Here is a 15,072-nt window from a genome sequence, read left to right on the forward strand (position 1 = left end):
GAATCCTTTGCAAACCTCAAAATTTGGCTAAAAAAACACATGTTCCTCACATTTCTGTGGCAGAAAGTTCTGGAATCTGAGAGGAGCCACAAATTTCCTTCCACCCAGCATTCCCCCACGTCTCCCGATAAAAATGATACCTCACTTGTGTGGGTAGGCCTAGCGCCCGCGACAGGATATGCCCCAAAACACAACGTGGACATATCACAGAAAACAGAGCTGTTTTTAGCAAAGTGACTACTTGTAGATTTTGGCCTCTAGCTCAGCCGCCACCTAGGGAAACCTACCAAACCTATGCATTTCTGAAAACTAGAGACCTAGGGGAATCCAAGGAGGGGTGACTTGTGTGGCTCGGACCAGGTTCTGTTACCCAGAATCCTTTGCAAACCTCAAAATTTGGCTAAAAAAACACATGTTCCTCACATTTCTGTGGCAGAAAGTTCTGGAATCTGAGAGGAGCCACAAATTTCCTTCCACCCAGCGTTCCCCCACGTCTCCCGATAAAAATGATACCTCACTTGTGTGGGTAGGCCTAGCGCCCGCGACAGGATATGCCCCAAAACACAACGTGGACATATCACAGAAAACAGAGCTGTTTTTAGCAAAGTGACTACCTGTAGATTTTGGCCTCTAGCTCAGCCGCCACCTAGGAAAACCTACCAAACCTATGCATTTCTGAAAACTAGAGACCTAGGGGAATCCAAGGAGGGGTGACTTGTGTGGCTCGGACCAGGTTCTGTTACCCAGAATCCTTTGCAAACCTCAAAATTTGGCTAAAAAAACACATGTTCCTCACATTTCTGTGGCAGAAAGTTCTGGAATCTGAGAGGAGCCACAAATTTCCTTCCACCCAGCGTTCCCCCACGTCTCCCGATAAAAATGATACCTCACTTGTGTGGGTAGGCCTAGCGCCCGCGACAGGATATGCCCCAAAACACAACGTGGACATATCACAGAAAACAGAGCTGTTTTTAGCAAAGTGACTACCTGTAGATTTTGGCCTCTAGCTCAGCCGCCACCTAGGGAAACCTACCAAACCTATGCATTTCTGAAAACTAGAGACCTAGGGGAATCCAAGGAGGGGTGACTTGTGTGGCTCGGACCAGGTTCTGTTACCCAGAATCCTTTGCAAACCTCAAAATTTGGCTAAAAAAACACATGTTCCTCACATTTCTGTGGCAGAAAGTTCTGGAATCTGAGAGGAGCCACAAATTTCCTTCCACCCAGCGTTCCCCCACGTCTCCCGATAAAAATGATACCTCACTTGTGTGGGTAGGCCTAGCGCCCGCGACAGGATATGCCCCAAAACACAACGTGGACATATCACAGAAAACAGAGCTGTTTTTAGCAAAGTGACTACCTGTAGATTTTGGCCTCTAGCTCAGCCGCCACCTAGGGAAACCTACCAAACCTATGCATTTCTGAAAACTAGAGACCTAGGGGAATCCAAGGAGGGGTGACTTGTGTGGCTCGGACCAGGTTCTGTTACCCAGAATCCTTTGCAAACCTCAAAATATTGGCTAAAAAAACACATGTTCCTCACATTTCTGTGGCAGAAAGTTCTGGAATCTGAGAGGAGCCACAAATTTCCTTCCACCCAGCGTTCCCCTAAGTCTCTCCATAAAAATGGTACCTCACTTGTGTGGGTAGGCCTAGCGCCCACAAAAGGAAATGACCCAAAACACAACGTGGACACAACATATTTTTTCACAAAAAACAGAGGTGTTTTTTGCAAAGTGCCTACCTGTGGATTTTGACCTCTAGCTCAGCCGGCCCCGGGGGGGGGGGGAAATGCCCTAAAATAAATTTGACCCCCCCCCCTGCCCAGGAGCGACCCTTGCCTACGGGGTCGCTCCCCCTGCGTGACATTGGCGTCAAACAACAAATCCCCGGTGCCTAGTGGTTTCTGCCCCCTTGGGGGCAGATTGCCCTAAAATTGACCAATCTGCCCCCAAGGGGGGCAGAAATGGTCTAAACACACTTTGCCCTCCAGGGGAGCGACCCTTGTCAGATGGGTCTCTCCCCATCTCTAAAAAAACAAACAAACAAACAAAAAAACACAAAAAACAAATTTGTCCTGGCGCCTACAGGTTTCTGCCCCCCCTGGGGGCAGATCGGCCTAATAATAGGCCGATCTTCCCCCAGGGGGGTCAGAAATGGCCTAAAATAAATTTGCCCCCCGAACCTCCACCCCCCCCCCGGGAGCGACCCTTGCCTACGGGGTCGCTCCCCCTGCGTGACATTGGCGCCAAAAAACAAATCCCCGGTGCCTAGTGGTTTCTGCCCCCTTGGGGGCAGATTGACATAAAATCGACCAATCTGCCCCCAGGGGGGCAGAAATGCTCTAAATACAGTTTGCCCCCCAGGGGAGCAACCCTTGTCTGATGGGTCGCTCCCCATCTCTAAAAAAAAAAACACACAAAAAAAATGTGCCCTGGCGCCTACAGGTTTCTGCCCCCCCTGGGGGCAGATCGGCCTAATAATAGGCCGATCTTCCCCCAGGGGGGGCAGAAATGGCCTAAATACATTTTGCCCCTCCAGGGGAGCGACCCTTGTCCAAGGGGTCGCTCCCCATCTGTAAAACGAAAAAACAAAAAAATCCCTGGTGCCTAGTGGTTTCTGCCCCCCTTGGGGGCAGATCAGCCGAATCAAAATAGGCTGATCTACCCCCCAGGGGGGCAGAAATGGCCTAAAATAACCCCCCACCCCCCCAGGGAGCGACCCTTGCCTAAGGGGTCGCTCCCCTTGCGTGAAATTCGCACGCAAAAAAAAACCTCCCTGGTGTCTAATGGTTTCTGCCCCCCTTGGGGGCAGATTGGCATCATCAAAATAGGCCAATCTGCCCCCAAGGGGGGCAGAAATGGCCTAAATATATATTGCCCCATAGGGGAGCGACCCTTGCCTAAGGGATCGCTCCCCACAAAAAAAAAGATCACCACAAAAAAAAAAAAAAAAAAACCCTGGTGCCTAGAGGTTTCTGCCCCCCCTGGGGGCAGATCGGCCTAATAATAGGCCAATCTGCCCCCAGGGGGGGCAGAAAAGGCCTTCCCAAAAAAATGCCCCCCCTGGGAGCGACCCTTGCCCAAGGGGTCGCTCCCGTTGCGTGAAATTCGCGCGCAAAAAAAAACTCCCTGGTGTCTAATGGTTTCTGCCCCCCTTGGGGGCAGATTGGCCTCATCAAAATAGGCCAATCTGCCCCCAAGGGGGGCAGAAATGGCCTTAATATAATTTGCCCCCCAGGGGAGCGACCCTTGCCTAAGGGGTCGCTCCCCACCTACAAAAAAAGAAAACATCACAAAAAAAACAAACAAAAAAAAAAGGTCCCTGGTGCCTAGAGGTTTCTGCCCCCCCTGGGGGCAGATCGGCCTAATAATAGGCCAATCTGCCCCCAGGGGGGGCAGAAAAGGCCTTCCTAAAAAAATGCCCCCCTGGGAGCGACCCTTGCCCAAGGGGTCGCTCCCTTTTGCCAATTTCATTGAGAAAAAAAAAATCCCTGATGTCTAGTGGGGTTTCAAAAGCCGGATTGCAAGCAATCCGGCTATTGAAACCTGTGAGAGACTTCAAAGGGAAGGAAATACATTTCCTTCCCTTTTGAAGCCTCTCGGGGCCTCCCCCAGTGATTGAAAGAGAAATGCAAAAGCATTTCTTTTTCAATCGCGCTGGAAGCTCTGCTTCCAGCGCGATGGGGGAGACCCTGTGACTAATCAGCGCGCGCTCGCGCGCTGACGTCACAGGGGGGGTTGGGGGGGTCGGGGGTTGAAGGGGAAGGGCTTCCCCTTCCATCCCTGACTTTGGGGGGGTGGGGGGAAGCACACAGAGGGAGCGAGAGCGCTCCCTCTGGGCTGTGTGCCGAGGACGTAGTGGTTACGTCCTCGGCACAGCAGCACTGTGCCGCAGGACGTAACCACTACGTCCGCGGCACAGAAGGGGTTAAAGGCATCATCACATCACTGGGAATCATCATGCCAGATTTCATATGTTTGACCTGTTTATTATAGAATGTTATGACAAAGCCAGTAGGCCAAACCTACTTATTGTGAAAAGCATGTGTTAAAAACAATAGGCTTTTAAGGATGTAAAGCTGTATTAAAAACCCCAGATAGCTATTTGTTACATGAAATGTCATAGATTACCTTTCTAGGGAACCATTTTGGTGCTGGTTACTACCTCTAGCAAACACTAGGGGGAAGAAGATTAGCAATGTAAAACTTATTCCTAGAATCTCTTTTAGGAGATTGTCAGGATCTTGTACAAAAAAGAATGTAATAAGTCATCCATTGTATAAAGATGTATCCATATAAATACATAGAAGGCCTTCGGGTCAGCTCTCTTCTGTCAGTGGTCTGTCTGTCATGTATATTCTGCTTCCATCCATGACAGTGAACTGCGTGGGGTAACGGTTCAGTCTACATCAGTCCGCAGTCTACAAGTTCCAAAAATCTTTGTTCTGTGCAATCTTGTTGGGCCATAAAAGAACAAGTAATACAAAATGCAACACACCAGTAGCTTAAAACTGAGAAACGACAAAATGATAGTACAATAATAAGCGATAGAGGCAGGTTTAAAAGCGCATAGCAATTATTACAATTGAATAAACTTTTCGTGATTCAACTTGCTCCCCAAATGTAGGATGCAGTACTAAAATATAAACAAAGGGCAACACTGTAGTCCCTAGTATGTGCCACAAAAATAGGTTTCAAAAAATGTTTCTTTAAACCATAATAAAAAAGACAAAATAAAGTGTAGAGTGCTCTGTTTCAAAGCACCATAACATGGGCACGGTACCATATCCCTGGGCCTCTGGTTCATAGTAGGAAAGGCGGTAAGGTGATGTACTACGCCAAACCGCAGCCTTGTTAAAACAAAGCAGTATTGAGTACTGGTTACGAGGTACAGGTATGGTTGGAAGCCCACCGGAACGGCGTTCTACAAATCTGAGACAACAATTGACTTCTTGGATTCAACTAGGTCCCTGTTACCTAACTTGGGGCCACATGTCCGAAGTTTTTATTTAGCAATTTCCTAATTGCGATTTCCAGCGAATTGCAATTAGGAAATCGCTGTTTCAAATGTATGAAACCCTTTTGAGTTTAATTTGCAAGTCCCAGTGAGTCGCAAATCATCCTACCTCATCAATATTGAGTGTGGTCGCAATTTGCGACCCATTAGAAAGCATAGCCATCACAAGGATGGTGGCCTCCTGGGGTCAGCAGACTACCATGTCTGTGATAGCTTTTAAAATTTTTTTTTTTTTTTTTAAGCAGCCTATTTTCCTTGAAGGAAAATGGGATGCATTTAAAAAGAAAGAAGTGAAATGGTTGCATTTTATTTTTTAAGAGTAGGCCGTGATTCGTGGGACCACTGCTTTCTCAATGTTTTTTCACAACCATTCTCAAAGGTGGAAGGGGCCCCGCAAGGACTTAAGAGTGGGTTACCACCAACTTTCTGTTGGTGGTAAGTTGCAAATGTTTAGCAACTGCATTTTGGTCGCAAAACATTTGCACATACCTTTCAAATTTGGCATTAGGAAGGGAGGCCCTTCTCATGCCCCTTCTTAATACCAATTCTCAAAACCCAAATTGCGATTCAATAACATTACTGAATCTCATTTTGGGCTTTGTACATCCCAAATTGCATTTTTCCTGTTGCAAAAGGCACAATTCTGTGAATCTGGCCATGTGCGACAGGAAAATTGCTTCGTGCATGTAGTCCTTTGGTATGTTAAATGTGGGCCGTAACCTCAGTCGTATGAAAATTAAGCATTCAGGAAGCTCCTTTGAGCATAGGGGAATCAAACGGTGCTTTGAAAACTTCATTGATGTGAGAAAGCCACGGGATATAAAAATCATTGTCTAATCCTAGACAGTCCATAATAATAGATCTCATGAAAGCCATTTTGGTTTTGGGCCAAATTGAATACCAGAGAAAAATAGGCTTAAGTGAGCAGGTCCTCCAGCTCCGACATGAACAACAGAAGATAGAATTTAAACAGGGCTACACAGGCGACATCTAAGAGAGGCTTTTTCCCTAACCTGGAGAGGACCACAAAAGAAACATAACCTCACAAGCCTTTTCCATACATTGCACCTGACAAAGTGCTAGCCCTGTAGACATTACCTATATCCATGATGTGACAGCTACCAAGTTTCTGGGAAATCCTGATGACTCCCTTGCACACTCTATTTTAGAACGAGCATTTTGTATATATTGGGACCATGAACATTATTAGAAAAAAGAATGCATAAGTAACAGAATGAGTTGACCTTCATGATAGAGGTTCCCTAAAAAATTTTTTTTTTTAAAGTGTTGTGCTTCTGGATGTTTTTCCCGAGGGACATCGTAAATGTTTGTTATATTAATCTTTAATTTCCTAGCCTCCATGAAGTCAAGAAAGGTGTCCATCAGACTATGCAGACCAAACTATTTCCTAGACTTTAGGACAGTACTGTCGGCGTACAAAAGCACTGGGTCTGAATGACCATTCATAAAAAGGAGAAAAAAGGAATAGGACCATGACTTATCTCCGTCTAACACCCCTCTTGATCTTAAATGATGGAGAGTGTTCCCGAATAGGGCCATAACAAATCTTGGCAGATACGTTCTCATACAGCCGAGACAGGAAACCGATGTTCTCAGGGGCCCCACGTGACAGCAGTGTGATCGGGAGGATCATTTGATCCTGTGGCGCAAAGGCACTGCTCAGATCAGTGAAGCACAAGTGGATGTGCGCAACTTAGCATTAGTGTATTTGCCAATGAGTAGGTTTAAATTTACACACTGCTCCACTGTCCTCATCCCATTTCTGAATCCATACTGGACCTCCGAAAGAATAGAATTATCGGTGACTCACTACTTCAGTCTCTGTAGAAGAATCCTTCCCAACAACTTTGCAGTGGAATCCAGAAGGGATATGGGGCGATAGCACTTGGGTCAGTTCGGTCCCTCTTCTTACAAATGGACACTATGATGGAATCTACCCAGCTACACAGCTAGCACACAAAGCATCAACCAGCACCCCATGGGGCCTGGGAGCTTTACCTCCGGTACTTCTTTCTGTAGCTAAGAGTACCTTATCCAGAGTAAATACAAGGGGCATGTTACTGTTTTGTTCAGCACACTTGTGTTTCTCCACAGGGGCCAGATGACCACACTTAGAAACATTGATCATTGGGGGGGGGGGGGGGGAGATCAAAAATCTTTTAAACCCAAACCTGAAGAGTCAAACAAAGAGAAGGGGCATTAACCATGCTCCAAAACAAATTGCCATCATTAATCTCTACTGCCTGGGCCCATTACACCCAAGCCTCTTCCCTGTGCATCTTGTTCCTAGAGGTTAACCCCCATTGAATTGCTTTCTTAAATGCTTAATCACAGAATGGTCCCTCGGCGAACTGTGCAAGGCAATCTGCAACATCATGGAGGCCTTAGTGACCGAGTGATCCAACCAGCCATGTCTCTTTGAAGACCTAGGTCTGAAAGATTGTGTCAATAAACACCAAAATGACCCAACATTAGTTTCAAAAGCATAGATTGCCCCAACATGACCCACCTCAATGCCAAAACAATAATTAAACTCATTGAATTTGTGGCTAACAGCTTCTGCATTACTCACAAGAGATCAACCCCTGAACATTTAATACGGAAACAGTTTGGTCTAACTGGTTCAGTGTTTACCACACGGGGTAGTAACCATAGATCTTTCAGCATTAAAAGACAGATATGACAGTTGGATTAAGGCCACTCGCACTGGTTTGAATAATTCTAAAATTAGAAGTAATGTGACTCTCACTGGAAGTGATGAAGATATGGTCATTAGTAGTTTTCACTCCTCTACCAATAAACAAATGTCTGTTTACAATTCAGTTTGATTCTCCAACAACAAAAAATCATGTCTAAACACTAAAGAATTTAAGGACTTTCCATAGGCGTTGTGTGAAACTTCCACACTGCAGTGTTAGTAATACCACACACATGCCTTGCCGGAAGGGAACATTTCTGTATATTAAAATTCCCAGCCCACAAGATGGGGCAATCGGAAAGAATTAAATGCAAAAATGTGTTGTCCAGGTCCATATCAAGGGCAGAACAATCATCACTGCAGGAGGAATCTAACACATTGTTACAGCAGTGGCTGCCGCAAATCACAAGGGGAAGGGTGGGGGCCAGACACGAGGGGAGAAAATAAAAAAATATTATAATAACTTAAACTCACCTTCATGGACGCTGCATGAAAGCAGTACCAGGATTGGTCTGAGCGGCTTGGGCTGCCACTCAGACACAGCCCTGGGGTCTGTGAAACACAGCCGGACTGTAGAAACCTAAGTGTGCATGCGTGGTTGGCAGGCCTGTGACGGCTGGCCAAACGCACATGCGCACTCTCTCCTCTTGTGTGCTAGACTGTAGGCTCACATTTAAAACAGAGCATGAGTAAGTAAGCTCAGCCAGGCCAGAAAAGCAAGAGCACCTAGAGTTGGTGTCAATCAACAGCCTGCAAGTCGTTCAAAGCCTCAAAACTACTTTAAAGAGGGGCATTGGCAGGGCAAATAACAGGAGTATACTCGTCAGCAGAGGGCCGGAGGTGGCGATAGAAATACCCCAGGGAGAGAAGCCTAATATTGCCAGAATTAGGGCAGTGGGAAGAGACTTAAGCAAGATCTCACCCTCAAACCTAGGATTTGTTCAGTGGGCCAATCCACCCAACCCTTTGTGTCAACAAAATTTGGTCTGCTTTGGAAACCGGAAGAATAAACTTAGTCTGTAACCAATCAGGGACTTCATTCCTTAACTGGACTGGTGACTCAGTGATGCCCTAGGGCAAGGGAGGAACATTTGTCATTATCACAACACAAGAACAGCAGGCGGGAGGTAAACATTTGCTTACATCTTTGGGACCACCTCAGTGTTTTGTCTCGGAGTACCTCATATGCTAGCATGAGTGCCTTGAGTGGGCTTCCGATGGCAAAATGCTATTGTTAGTCCTATCCCGGTTGTTAATACAAACAATTTGAGGCTGGGCAGACCGCAAGAGCAGAAGACCTGCCCAATTCAGAGTCCCCCCACAAAAATATGGGGGTCCCCTGTACTGCATGACCCAGGAGTGACTTGGAATTCGTGATAGTGTGAAAGGTGATCGTGCAGGAGAGTAAAGTGGCGGCATGAGAAACCATCAGGAGGGGGATTGCCCTCAATTGGAGGCAGAACAAAACATTGTTGCGGAACCCTGGGTGCAAACAAATGGGTAAATTGGGCTACCAGACAATCTGATGTAATCAGTCTTAGCTTGATACAACATAAGAGTTCTTCAATGTCCCTAACGTCGCATAGATAGGGGAAAGCAAACTTTCAACTACCCCAGCACACAGTTCGATAATTTCCCCTGGAGAAAGTACATGTCCATGCAGTGAGCGCAGAACTCCCTGGACCAGAATCAGGAGATTTTAGAGGAATGTCTGAGCAGGGGAGTAATTTCCTTCCCCCTGGGGGCCATTATGTGCAGGGCGCATTTGTGGCCGCTCAAATGTTCTGCCCGGGGTAGGCAGGGAGAACTGTGGGAGAAGATGGTAACACAGGCAATTGCCCCCAGACTGCTGCTGGGATGGCATAAAGACTGGGAGTCAATCTCCAAAGGTAAAGTTGACCCAGAACCTGTGGCCATAGTAACAGATGACGCGTTTGACATGATCTTTTTATTCACTTAAGGTGCCCACTTGCACGTTTGATGTACCCATCAAGAGAAAGAGTTAGAACCAGGCTCAGCAGGAATGGCAGCATTGTGTTTCACCATTTTAAAAGTAAAATGATCTCAGGGCAATAAAACATAAATACCTCAAACTTGAGTCACAAACCAAGAGGGTTGACCCAGCCCAGTGTCTGACTGGAGCAGACAGGCCTGCTCTTGGCCTGGTCTTAGACAAGGCATGCGCCCAGGTGTGCCCCACATGCTTCTTGCCCCATGAGAAGCAGGGGTCACTTAAATAGTGCTCACTGTCACAGCTGGTCTCCTCCCCCCTCCTTGCCTCAGGGGAATTGTGGCCCTTGAAGTCCTGTGGCCTCGCAGCACCACCACAGCACTACATCAGTCATTGGATCTCTTGCCCTGTAAATGATGGCATTTTCTTATTACATGTTTACATCCAGCTAAAATTGAGTGTGCTTCAGCATCTGGGACGGTTGGGCAGTCCTTTTGTTTAGACTTTTATCCTTTCATAGTCCTGTTAACATTTCTATGCTTCTCCTGTTTTTAAGTTTTTTTATTAAGCGGATACTGCTGCTCTCCAAGCAGAGCCAGTGGGTCATTTGCTTGCTGCTCATTTCATCTGCAGTGTGTCACATCCAACCTTGCCACTTCCTCTAAACCAGAAGACCATTTTGGAATGCTGTTGTCCATATTGTAATATTGTTTTACCATTCCAGAATGTCCAACATATTTGTTCTAAATCTATTGTCCCTGCTTAAACTTTAAAATGACAGACTATTTACAATACTTTCACAAGACTGACACCAGCTGCAATGTTTAGTTTTGTTATTGCAAGCATATGCCCCTCGATTTTAGACAGCAGCAGGTTTTTTTCTTTTATACTTGGATTATTTTAATTTACCTAGCATAATTTTTGAGGTTTGTGTGTTTATTGCGGTTAGGTCCGAGGTAGTATGCAAGAATTAGTTAGTGGATGAACGGATGAATGGCTGCATGGGTGCAAAATGAGTGACTACATTTATGGGGGCTTATTTGGTGCCTAACCCCGTCCATAAAATAAGACGCCTTCATTTCATAAGGCAGAACTACTAGCCTTGCCATTGGTTGTTCTATAGGTGGAGGGGATATGGGATGATGTGAGGGCACTGGGACCTGCAGGTCCACAGCCAGGACAGTAGGTAACATTTCCTGCTCCATGTACTGGTAAAGAAATGAGGGAAGGAGGAAGGCACTAAACATAGGGGCAGTGCAGGGACAGCATGGATGAGTACAAGCTCCCCGGAAGTGTAGGACCCAGTGTAATTAAAAAAGAAATAAAGACTGGGCAAGAGCCTCTATCGCCTGAGCCGATGCTCGTTTGCTGCAGACACAACCAAGCTTACTAGGGTCTGTGTAGTTATAACGCAAGTGCTCCTCTAAATACTACACCTTTTGAGAATGTGGCTAGCGGCCAGAGCTGCCGACTTTGGAACTGGGGAACCAGGTTTGAGTCTCTGCATAGACTCCACATCCTGTGATTCTAGGCAAATAACTTAATCTCCCCTTTCCTAAACAAAAAAGTGTCCTTGTGTAAAGTAACTGGTGCTCATGTAAAGTGCTCCCATACCTTTGGGTCCAGATCACTCTATATAAAACTGCAAGAAAAGTGAGTGATGGTAATGTAAGGGCTGCATTAAATGGAAGATCTACAGTACTTTAGAGATGTCTACAATGGAGTGAATGATACTGGGGCACAGTCGATGGGAGTCGGGCGTGTGGTAAAAATAATCTTCTGTAAACCCGTTCCCTTTTTCTTTTGGTGCTGTGGTTCTCCTGGTTGCTCGTACCCCTCAGCATCGATGGAGCGCAGTCCTACTCTATCCACGTCCTTCAACGCGAAGCGGAAAGTGTCCGAGGATGGCATCCAAGGTCTGGAGCTGTCGGCTAAAAAAAGGTAGGCACTGCCTGCGTCACTGTGCCAGCAGACTCACTTACCACAGCCGTAGTGGGCCTCATGCCTACCTGTGATGCGAAGCCAACATACCTGTGTACTATGAGTGGCTGTGCTTGGTCCTGAGCAATCACCTCCTAACGTATCTCACTGTTATTGCTTCAGAAATTGTTGTATTTGTAATAGTATTTATATAGCGCTTACTACCCCTGATGAGGCATCAAAGTGCTTTTTGTCGAGTAGCACGCTACTATGGAACACAAAAGGAATTAGTGGTGTAACAGTATAGGGAAATACGAGTACAGTTTTAGTATTATGAGTTAATTTTAGCCACGGATATGTGTTTTTTTAGTTGGATTGACTGGAGTAATGCAGGGGTGGGGGTGGAAAGAATCCAGAAGTGTTAATTGGAAGTTTGTTAATAGGAGTTAGGCTTGGGATGAGTAAAAGGGGGATGGAGGAGGGAAGAGTCTGTTTAAAGGGTTAGGGAGATTATAGTAGCAGGGTGGGCTAAATGAGGGAGAATTTAGTTGGGTTGTTTGGGAGATCATGGTAGTAAAGTGAGGTTTTGGGTGAGTTAGATGTGGAAGAGGAGGGAAAGGCTTAGGTAGGGTTATTTAGGAGAGGAAAGTAGTACAATGGATTTGGAATGAGTCAGAGTTGGAATAGAGGATAGATTGATGGAGACATGACACATGATGATGGGTAGATAAGTGTGATATAAGATGAGCAGGGATTCATAAGTATCTAATATAACAACTTATCTAGGATTTGCAATGACCTATGAACATGATAACCATAGAATAACATACACACACATACATACACACGAATACACACACATACGTACATACATATACAAACCATGAGTAAATATACATTAAACAGGTTGAAAGAGTATGTGTGTAGTTTATTATGACATAGTGATACATATTTTCTAAAGAACTATATATAACTAGAATATATACATAAACAGATAAATAAAATTATCAACATAGGCATATGCAGTCCATAGTTGTTTGAATATGGTGGTTATGAAGGAAAGAGACAAGTCTTTATTAGTTATCTGAAGACAAGATAGTTATCTGTGGCTCTTGTAGCTGGGGGTAATGAATTCCATAGTTTGGCTGCTTAAACGGAGAAGGATGTACCACCTACAGTCTTTTTCTTGTATGGTGGTGTTCTAAGGCGGGGTGCCAATCTTGAGCGGAGGTATCTTTGAATGTATTTGGTTATTTTGTTTCTGATAAAGAGCGTTCCTGTTCCATGTATAGCTTTGTGGGTGATACAAAGCAGCTTGAAGGTGCTTGTTCTGGCAACGGGTAACCAGTGTACTGCTCTGAAGGCAGGAGAGATGTGGGCTTGTGGCTTTACATGTAATAGTAGCCTGGTTGCGGAGTTCTGAATACGTTGTAGTTTTTTCATGATAGAGATGATCCATGGTAGAGGCCATTGGCATAATCCAGTTTGGATAGGATAAGCAAGATAGTAGCTTGCACCTTGTGTGGAAATCCGAGGTGGGGGAAGATGCGTGGTAGAGTCTTCAAGGTGATGAAGCTTGTTTGTGCTAATTTGTCCACTTGGGCATTCACTGTTAACTTTGAGTCCATGGAGATTCCAAGGTTTTTAACTTCCTTGGATAATTGAGGAGGTGGTACGAGATAGTCAGGCCAGGCGCACAGTGGGTCATAATTTTTCCAGTCACCACATATGAGTATTTCTGGTTTGGAGGCATTTCGTTTGAAATGGCTCCAAGTCATCCATTGATCAACGGCTCTGAGGCAACTGAAGATTGGTGAGTTTTCAATGCTTTTGGGCATTCTAATTTAAGTAGTATTTGTGTGTCATCTGCATAGTTGTAGCATGTGAGATGAAAATCATTGATCAGTTCTGGTAATGACATCATGTAGATGTTGAAAAGCAAAGGTGAGATGATTGATCCTTGGGGGACCCCTGCTTTTGTAAGGCAGGGTTTGGACGAGAATGGGGGGGGGGGGGGGGCGAATAGATGATTAGTTATTTTTTTAAGGTAGGATGTAATCCAGTCTAGAGCAGTCCCTTCTATGCCGGCTTTGTGGAGTATTTAAAGTAGGGTGTCATGGTCAACCGTATCAAAGGCAGCCGAGAGGTCCAAAAGAAGTAGTGCAGCAACTCCATTGCGGTCGACTGTGTTTTTAAGATCATCCCAGATTGCTATGAGTGCCGATTCAGTGCCTCTTCCTGGGCGGAATCCAGTTTGAAAGTCTGAAAGTATGGAATTGTCTTCAATGAATTGTGATATCTGGGTGAATGCTGCTCTTTCTATCAGTTTACCCAAGAAAGGTCCATTTGTGATTGGTCTGTAGTTGTTGGGGTCTTGTGGGTCTAGGTTTTTTTTCTTTAATAACAGTCGTATGTATGCCTTTTTCAGGTCTTGAGGAAAAGTTCCTGTAGTTAGAGTTGTTCATGATTCTTCTTACAGGTGTGGCAGCAAAAGTAGATAAAAGAATGTTCTTGAAGATGTGTGGTGGGCAAGGGTCAGAAGGGCAACCGGAAGGTCTGCTTGCTTTGACCAAATCCATAAATTCACCTTGTGATATTTCTTTGAAGGACTGTAGAGGCTGGGTTGGTTTATTCTTAGAGGGTATTTTAGGAAAGGGGTTGGTGCTGATGGTTTTCTTCTGTTTTAAATAGAAGTCCAATGTGTCTGCCTTGGTTGTGTAATGAGTTGCCAGTTTGTGAAATCTTGAGTAGTTGGATGACTTCCTTCCATACATGTAGGTTTTCGAAATTCATTGAGAAAGTAGTAACACCCAACTTTCTCAGGACCCTGTCTTAATACAAGGACTACCACCACTATAAAGGCAGGTTTTAAGGTAAGCATCTCATCAGTTGATGAGAAACATAGCATAACATTACCATGAGGCAAAAAACCACCAACCCTAGTCACAGATTTCATTTTCTCTTTGCAATCCATCAGATCGGACACAGGCAGAGGCTGCCTCTTCATGAGTAAATCCAAATATTTTTCCTCCCGCCACGTGCCACCCCGACATCCTGGGTAAATAACAGCAGCCTATGCACCCATGCCAATAAAGGTCTGAGTTTTGTTCTCTTGGAAACCACATCCAGGTTTACAACAGGGGAAAAAGAAGCCTCTGTCCACCATGCAGTTGGGTGCCCTGCTCCGTCAACCACAGCAAAAACTGATTAATCAGAGCTTCCTTGCATAAGAACAGCAGCACACTGCCATGACAACCCTTTTCTTTATTATTCTATGTAGGGAGAAGCACTCCATTCTTCAAATTGACAATTTAATAGACAGCAGGCATGTCCAAACATTCCTGCAGGAAAGTCTCAAAAGAGCTGCATAACCTTTTATTCCTTCCAACTTCTTGCCATACCACAAGCTCAACATTTGCTGCTCTTAATATCTTTTTGCTTTACAAGTCGATCCTCCCAATTC

At 45.2% G+C, this 15,072-nt stretch overlaps 1 protein-coding gene across 2 annotated transcripts in view; it reads left to right on the plus strand.

Annotated features, from left to right (window-relative positions):
- Positions 1-15,072, plus strand: part of LOC138259339 (uncharacterized) — a 640,620-nt gene that overhangs the window by 409,572 nt on the left and 215,976 nt on the right. For both annotated transcript variants that reach the window (XM_069206979.1, XM_069206981.1), the window contains one exon: positions 11,531-11,630. In XM_069206979.1, coding sequence (XP_069063080.1) covers positions 11,531-11,630 — 100 coding nt within the window. The remainder of the gene's footprint in view (positions 1-11,530; positions 11,631-15,072) is intronic.

The sequence above is a fragment of the Pleurodeles waltl genome, chromosome 9 (assembly GCF_031143425.1).
Source record: "Pleurodeles waltl isolate 20211129_DDA chromosome 9, aPleWal1.hap1.20221129, whole genome shotgun sequence".
Lineage (NCBI taxonomy): Eukaryota > Metazoa > Chordata > Amphibia > Caudata > Salamandridae > Pleurodeles > Pleurodeles waltl.